Source organism: Mustela putorius, unplaced genomic scaffold (genome assembly GCF_011764305.1).
Source record: "Mustela putorius furo isolate JIRA1106 unplaced genomic scaffold, ASM1176430v1.1 tig00003899_pilon_pilon_pilon, whole genome shotgun sequence".
Classification (NCBI taxonomy): domain Eukaryota; kingdom Metazoa; phylum Chordata; class Mammalia; order Carnivora; family Mustelidae; genus Mustela; species Mustela putorius.
The window spans coordinates 18,238,745-18,247,409 of record NW_025422048.1 but is presented as its reverse complement, the minus strand read 5'-3'; the positions used below and the strand labels follow the sequence as shown (position 1 = coordinate 18,247,409).

General features: G+C 37.7%; 1 protein-coding gene across 8 annotated transcripts in view; it reads right to left on the bottom strand.

The window, feature by feature from the left end:
* Window positions 1–588: 588 nt before the first annotated feature.
* Window positions 589–8,665, bottom strand: part of MBNL3 (muscleblind like splicing regulator 3) — a 113,938-nt gene continuing 105,861 nt past the window's right edge. For 5 of the 8 annotated variants that reach the window (XM_045068098.1, XM_045068097.1, XM_045068099.1 and 2 more), the window contains one exon: window positions 7,761–7,850. Coding sequence is in view for 3 of the 8 variants with exons in the window: in XM_045068101.1 (XP_044924036.1) it covers window positions 7,717–7,850 (134 nt within the window). In the remaining 5 variants the exon portion in view is untranslated. Of the gene's footprint in view, window positions 7,851–8,665 lie in introns of all 8 variants that reach the window. The other 3 variants (XM_045068101.1, XM_045068102.1, XM_045068100.1) reach the window with 3 other exon arrangements.

Here is an 8,665-nt window from a genome sequence, read left to right as displayed (position 1 = left end):
CTTTCTTAAAGAACAAAAATGATTATCTTTTCTTCCAGTGCCATTTGTTAGTGAAAAGCAATTTTAAATGAGAGAAAACATTGTGATGGAAAAATTCACGTATTTCATTGTTACCAAACCATTGATGCCCATCTTGGGGGGCGGGGAATGGAACAAACAACTCGGGTTTCATATGTTCCACTGAAGATGCAAGATAGAAACGAGTAACTGGAAAATAAGAACTTAGAATAACGTATCTTAGGAAATGCCTCAGAATTTCTGAAGCACAATAGAAGCCAGCAAGCATTATCTCAAAATGTTTAGTTTTCTTTTACTAAAATACAAATGTACCTTTTTTGTGTTAGTAACTTCAATATCAGAGAAATAATACACCTAATACAATGAGTGTATTATCTATGTAATTCATAATACTTCAGGTATATTTGGAAATAAATTTCTTCTCTGTATGAAACAGAACTTGGGACCAAGTCATAAATTTAAATTTTATGCTAGAATTACTAAATATTAGGATTAATGTACTAGAACAGGAATAGCTTTTAAGTAAACTCCTAATGTATGAGTACGGATTCATAAAAAAAGACAGAACCATGAAATTTATGCATTTTATTAAAAGAACCAAAAAATAAACAACACAAGTAGCATACTAAAGTGATTTGCATAATGCACACTTCTAAACACAAATGAGCAGTACAGCACTATAACTTGGGGGTGGTGGATGGAAAAAAAAAAATCAAAGCATCTACCCTATTGACAGCAGTTGAGGGAATGAACTATGGCATTTTGGAGGCAAAATATGTTGGGAAGAGTTTTCATCTGTAAAATATAGTGGTCATTATTTAAATCCATAATTGTTGCACATGGCTAATAATTGTCCTACCTACAGGTATTTTTAAATTGACATTCTTTTGTCCCAAATTTGTGCTCCATTTTCTACATTGTACTGGATTGTTGTTACATAAATGCACAATGTTAGCCCTTAAAAAAAAAAAGAATACATTGGGAAACATCTTTTATGAAAATTTAAATGATTGTAATTTGGGGGTATGATAACAAATGGTTCATTTGCTAATAACTGAAGCAGCAACAACAATAATAAAAGGAAATTTATTTTGAAAAGGGCAACCCCAGAACCCAACAATAGGATGGTCGTCTCATTCTCTCAACTGCTAGACACAAAAGACAGCAACACAGAGTAATTTGGTTTCCATCACGAACAGACAGCATCCGTATACAGAAATAAAGCTTTGCAACCATGCAGTTCTATGACAGATAAATCTGTAGGTTGTGTGTTTTGGGAGAAAAAGCATGGCCTAAAGTGGGGTTACTTTTAGGTCTTGTTACAGAGGTACTTTAAGAAAGAAATTAAAGGATTATGATGTAGAAGGTGACTAGTGAGAATTTTTGCAATAACTTCAAATAGTTGGGACTTAAAGTGGTACATTTTTTTTCTTTTTGGTCTACTGTTATTGAGGATGGGTTCTACTTAAAGATAAAATTTCTGTGGAATCAGGCTGCTTTGGAGTATTACTGGGTAGTTCTTTCCTAGGCAGAGGCAAGTGGAGGGGCTGGAAACTGTATGGACTAGTCCAGTGAAGCCCTTTCCTGGGTTTACTAGCAGAGATCCTTTTTGGGTCTCAAGTCATCTCATCTTTTGTTATGTTTCCTTCTCTAATCTGACTCACCGAAACACAGCCCCTGTGTTTCAGCTCCAAAGAGTGTGACCCAATGGTGGTCAGCATGGATAATGTGTCATCAATTAATTGGTTCTCCTTTGTGATGCTTTTCGGTTCATACTTACTATATTATAGATGATTCTTCACTTAAAATTGTATATTTCTCTTGGCTTTATGAAAATATATTGTTGTGGCTTATAGGTTCACAGAGGACTATCAAAACAAGAACACAGGGTAAGTAGGGAAAATATGCTGGTGGTGAGGTGGAAGTTGGGAGTCCCTAACTATAGAATGTGTGAATGCTTACAAGTGGACCAGCGCAGATGCTGGTCAGATGGTCAGGCTGTTAGTTGCAGAGCTGACTCTTGAGTGATTAAGGGCTGAAGGGGGGGAAAAAAAAGACAGAAATTTCTAACCAACTGACCCTGAGCTATTGGACAACTGTAAGGCTTGGACTGCTTTCTGGCTTTGGCTCGTTTTCCTCTCTCTGTAAGGGAGAACCAGCAAGATGGGTAGCGATACTGATACCAGCTCCCCTGTTCCCAGGGTGGGTTCCTTCTCCAAGGAAGGAACCTATGTTCCTTCTCACTTCCTCCTGTGACCTATCCTCATACCTTTCTGACCTCATTGCCTGGAGGCAACAAAAAGTTAGATGGGGGAATGGTAGGTGATCGGGGAGCTGAAATTGACAGAAATGGTCTGATTGAAACATCCTTTTCCAACTCCTAAATATGTGAGATTTGGGCTGGTTCTCTTATGTTTAGTTAAAACAGTAGGAGGCTGTATGGCACCGTGAAGCACTTTCTAATCCGGTAAAGGCAAGTCAGAGGACAGCTTCCACTGAACAGGTATAAGGTAAGTAAAAACATTTATAAAGTTGAGCCAGGATCATTTCTTTCTTCTTCTGTTGGAGGGAATGAAATGCCCTGAGCTGGCCATACGCAACTGTGAAATTAAGTCTTTCAATGGTTGCCAGTTGGGTTTTGGGATCTGCGTTTTAAAGAAGTAGTGATGAACATTAACACTTTTAATGGTCACTTAAGTGGATATTAACTGATGTAAGGAATACCTCTCAATTGGTACTTTTCCGTGAAACATGAAATCTAAGTTGATCAAAATGAGAAGGTAATTGCAACCATTGAAAAAAGAAAACCTTTCAGAAACCTGCCTGGGGTGTGTGTGTGTGTGTGTGTGTGTGTGTGTGTGTATGTTTACAGTGGAGATTAATCTAAAAAGTCAACAATCTTTCCTACTGGTTTTGCAAAAAACATGAGGGATCTTCGTTCTTGGTCAGTGCTGTTAGCTAGCTGAAGGTGACCCTAACCTGTTACAAGTCTTTTCTATTGGTGAACCGTAGCAAACCAGAAAGCCTCCTCAACAGCAAAGCAACATCGTGCTTTAGCTAAGTCTTCTAGCAAACCCCCCCTCCTTCTCAAGGCCTTAGAAATAACTATCTTACTAACTTTTTCGCTATTATCACAGATCTCTTATATTTAAAAAACAAAAGCTCCAAGCATAGCGTTCATGGACTATGTACATAAGTGCAAAAAAGGTGTGTCTCACACAGTCGCACCCTAACTGAGACCATCAGTTAACTGCAGCATATGTCTCTCAAACACTGTTAAGGGGTCATTCCACAGTATTTTTACACAAGGTTTTACAAATACGAATGAATTCATTTCAAAATACACATCCATCTTTCTCTAACCCTCATCTGGATGTGTTGGGGTGGGTATGTAATTCCAGAAAAGAGAATTTTTGTAGGGACAGCTATGCCTCCTGCCTAGAATAATTCAGATTCAGAGTAAGTAACGTTATGAAAAAAGGTCAGGTAATAGATTAGAAGTGCAATGATCACGTTTTGAAGTTGAAATACTGTGGAATAACCCTATCCACACAACAAATTCTATTCGCTATAAAGCCTGACTCTAGAATCCATGTGTTGTAAACTTTTTGATGAGAAAGTCAAACAAGGACACAAATGCAGCTTTTGCGTGGCAAGGTGGGATTAAAGACAAAGTTAGCCAGATCTGTTCTCTGAGTTTTGAGCTGTACCTTCTACATGCTCATACTGTCAAAAACCATGTATAGTTAACAAGTAAAATTATCACAAAAACCACGTGTCTAAAGGTAGCCATGTTGTAGTTTTGTTGCTAACGCAACAACTAAATATAATTAGTTAAAAATTATGATTTGTATATAAAGTTAAGTTTGTTCTGAACTGTAAAGAATAGTTACGGACTATAATCTACATTTTGTCATGTTTCGGTGTCAGTTTGGAAGCTATCTAGATGGGTTGAGTACATGTAGTAAATCTTACACTCCTCTCTAACTCTCCTGCAACGTTAAATTTGTTAGTGACTTAGAGATACAAAAATGTAGTCTAATAAAAACCTTAAAAACTCAAAAGAAAAATGAAAACCTGGCACCAGTTAGTGACTTGGTGCTCAGAACCTATCTTTGCAATCATTATCTACAGTTTGAGGATGCTATCAACTAAGTTTGCAAACAAATTTGTGATACTCTTTTAGATACTATTCTTCTGGTGCCTTCGACAGGCACTGGTAAAATTAACAATGAGGTCACTATCTTCCTACATCTAGTCAACACAACTGGGAGAGAGCCTATTTTTCTACTTCTATTTCAATGTGTGTAGAAATGGAGAAAGGACAAAAAGAAAGAGGATTCCAGTTTCTAATCACACTGTGCATCACAGCCTACCCTACAGACTAATGTAAGTTGGAACCTTAGTGAACACAGCCCCGTGGTACAGGACAACACTTAATGGCAAGATCAAAGTGCTTTCGCATGTTCAAAAACGGATGGCAAAGGTTGATGGAGGAGGGAGAAGATGGCTTTTCACTTGACAATGAACTACAAATTAGACTCTAGTCTAGACAAGTGAGATGAAATGCAACAGTTGGTTAGAGATTCATGCTCCAATTGCAAAAGTAAATACTGTATTTAAATAGCAATTTTATGAATCCATTTGGTTTTAATTTCATCTTAATCCCTCTTTAAAATATACTTCTGTTCACATAGTGCCTTCAAAAATTTTTTTGAACTACTAAAAACTTCTTAACAGATAACTTTTAGATTAGATTGTTTTCTCTGTATACCTGACCTGTTTTATCCAAGTTTCAGTACTCTTGCCTATTTTTGCAAAAGGCTGAGAGAAACAGACAAAAACAATAATTGTGGATAAATAAGAGGCCCTTGTACAATACAAAGCTTATAAAATGTCAACTAAGAATCACAAGTGGTTAGAATTTTATATATACAATTCATCCAGTAAATTATTGTTTAGAGTCACTGATTAGTTTTGTGACTTGACTTTTTAACTGGAAATTTATAGTCTAATGACTCTCGTTTCTTTGTTTCTTTTCTTGAATAAAGAGAATCTGCATTAAGTCATTGCACAACTAGTTTAAAGAGTGCTATCATTGCACAACTAGTTTAAAGAGTGCTATCTTACAATTACATTTTTGTCAACGTTCTTTTGCATCTGATCAAAACTTTAGAGCCTTGAATCTTCTTTCTTTAAATTCACTTACAAAGTTAACTTTTACAATGCCAACTCTTTCAAATATTGTGGCACCCCAAACTCCAACTACCTGAATATCCTTCACTGAACTCTTACTGAAAAATAAGTCATCACTGATGTCTTCCAGCGCTCACAGCATCATAAAAACCACAGTACACTACACTTCTGGTCTACGTACATCTTCGACAGAAGTTTAAAGGGTTAAGTGAGACAGTACATTGTATCAAAACATCAAAACTACACAAAAGAGTTCGTTTCACACTGAAGACATCTCTATCTCCCTTAAGGAAGAAGCCCAGACTAGCTTGGGTGCTTCCTTCCTGGGTTTGTGGGATTAGCTCTGCCTTTCTGGAGAGGCACTGGCACAGGATCTATACACAAGTTATTTCACAAGGTTAAGATTTTGGGAAACAGAAATGAAGTGGTTCAAAGAATCAACAGGTCAAAGTCTGGACCCCTCTGGTTCTCTAAAGCCAGGCAATACTGTTAACAGACAACAGTGTCTTGACACAAGCAAGACCATTTAGAAATGACTGATGACCGTGATTCGGGATGGAGCATCAGGAACAACAGGTTATCAGCTACGTGCAGCTAATTTTGCTCATTTGTATTCTGAGCAGAATGGATCTGCTTTAGGATTAGAGTTTCAAATGTTCTGAAGCACCAACAGCACGAAACAGAGGAACAACCAAAAGTTGGGAGATTTTTCTGGGTCTCACTGCCACCGATTAGGTAGGTAGCCATGGGCAGGTCATGTGCCCCGGGCCCTAGTTTCATCCCTCTTGAGAAGGTTGTGCCAACTCCGTTGTTCTGTGATTCAAATGCTGTTAGCCAGCTTAAGGAATCCTAAATCCAATTTTCTCTTGGCTTGTCATTTTCACGAAGGAAAACAAACCCGCTATATGTATTAAATTTGCTGACTGTATGCTTTCTAGTGAAAGAATATGTATTTAGTAGAAAATATTAAACCTAGGTTGATGTGAAGTATCTTAGGGAACCATTTTACTTGGTCACACAATTATTTCAGGAGGATTAGTAATGTGAATTCAGCTCAACTCCATGGAGCACAGCTGGTCTGTCTCAACCAAAGGGTGCTGAGAACCTCTCTATTACAGTTTTCAAATACATATAAAAACAAACAAATCTAAATGAAGAAACAAAAAAAGGCTTGGTTACGGTATGGCTCTGTTGTCAATAAAGTCTGGGAAAGGCAACTTGACACAGAGGCTGGTTCCCTCGTTGAAGTGTTCAACAGAACTGGAAATTCGTGTGAACAGAAGCTAAAGTCAACTGTGGACGGCCTTTCTAGCAGTTGTGAGTAAACCAAAGACTCACTTGAAATGCCTTCCTACCCTCCTCCTCACCCCCACTGTTTCTCCAGACCTATATTCACGCTCCAGCTGTGATCAGCGGGGAAGACTATCCATTTGGGAAGGAAAGGCCTCACTTGGAACCAATTCCCTTTCACCCTGACTTTTGCAAGATTGCCTATTATTCAGAGTAGTCTAAAGAGAATGCACCATTTTCAGCCAGAGAATGGCACTTGTATAAAAGGTCACGTTGCAATGGTTTTCCAGCACTTTCCTCTAAAATGTGAAAACTATCTCCACGCCCTCACCTTCCTGTTTAATTTATAACCTACAATCAAGCATACTTTTAAAGCTCCAAATACCAATATTCAGCTGAAATTGACAAATAGTTCAGCTTTAGATGCTTAACCTAGGAGATAGGATCCTTGAACCACAAGAAACGTAATGGGCACTTCACATAAATGCTGAGAAATTCCTTTAAGGGTGAACTGTAATTCTGTAAGCTTTTTGAGGAATGACATTAGGGGTTCATATTTTCAGAAGTTCCCTGTTTTTTTTTTTTCTGCAGATAATTATTTCTCTCTCCCTCCAAAAACCCTAGTCATGTGATTGTATTATGCAAGGTCAGATCGGCAGGTACAAATTATACACATGCATGTTTGTAATGAATGTCTGCCTCAAGAAACTTACAGAAATGTTCTGAAGAGAGAGAAAGCATATTAACATTAATCTGTTATGTTTTTCAAACGCACATATTTCTGTTTCCCGTTAGTAATATTTTAGTTGAAATCAAACACCAAACACCTAGAGGAAAACACTATAGTATGTAAAAATCTAACACAACACACCACAATACAATACAATACAACAGTGAGGAAAATGGTACTGGATACCTTTGTTACATTCTAAATCAACCCAATAGACTACTGTGTAAACAAAACAGTAAGGTAACACTTCAAAACAGACGAACATTTACCCACTGTGGAGATTCACTCAGCATAATGGTTATTGGAAAATCACAAAGAATAATGCAACAGACTACAAAACTTTACGGTCACGTTCTACCTACTAATTCAAATAAGATAAATGGTAGTTACTCATTTTCTATGCTGTTTTAACATCTCCACTGACTGTTTAACGCTTTACTGGTTTTGTCAATTGAATCTGTTGGTTGGTCTATGCGTTTTGTTTAATATATTGACCGCACCACACTTATTGTTGCATTGGTAGAAGAGGACCTACGAGAATATACATGGAAAGGCCATATGGAGGTTCTCATGGAGAGATCTTGATACTCCGTAACTCTGTTGTTCAGAATTTCAACTGAAATGGAAAACAAAACAAAACAAAAAGAGAGAAAGAGTGAGAAATAGTAAGGGGTTATTGAAGTAGGAGTCGGGATACTTGGTTCTTGCGCCAGTTCTGTATGTGAACTGCCAATATATCCCCCACTTCGAGTTTCATATCCTACATCTGTGAAAATGGGGCTGTTGGAAAGGGTCACAGAGAGTCATACGGCATGACGGTTCATGGCCTCACTGAGCGCTAGTGTTCAGAATCGCCCGAAGGTGACAGGCACGTGCTCAGGCATTTAAGGCGTCATCCACACAATGCCTGAATGTGTGGATGAACAGCCACACATCTCTCCACTTCCTTCAACTTCCTTCAAATGTACATTGGGAAAACACGTTTGATACTCACCATTTTGAAACATGCAAATATTAAATATACTTGAAACTTTTTTTTTATCTGAATGGTTTGGAGCCATGCAGAAATAGCCAAGGTGTGAGATTTAGGTATATAGCATTTTACAAAACTACGTTTTTGAACTCTGGAGAAATTTTCAAGATCTGTTACACACGGAAGTGATTATGGTATGCCAAATACATCTAAAGTTTCCAATGGAATCTAGTGAAAAGGAATCACGATTCTCAAACAGGAGCTGTTGGAAAGCTCGTCATTATGTTTGACAACTTTTGTTTACTTTATTGTAGAGCAGTCCATGAGAATCAGGCAGATGTTTGCAAAACCTGTATGCTCATGTTGGATGCTGATCCCAAGTTGCCACCGTCCCAGATGACTCCTCTGAAAACAACTATGATCTATAGCTAATTCCATTATTCCATGTATTCAAAGGG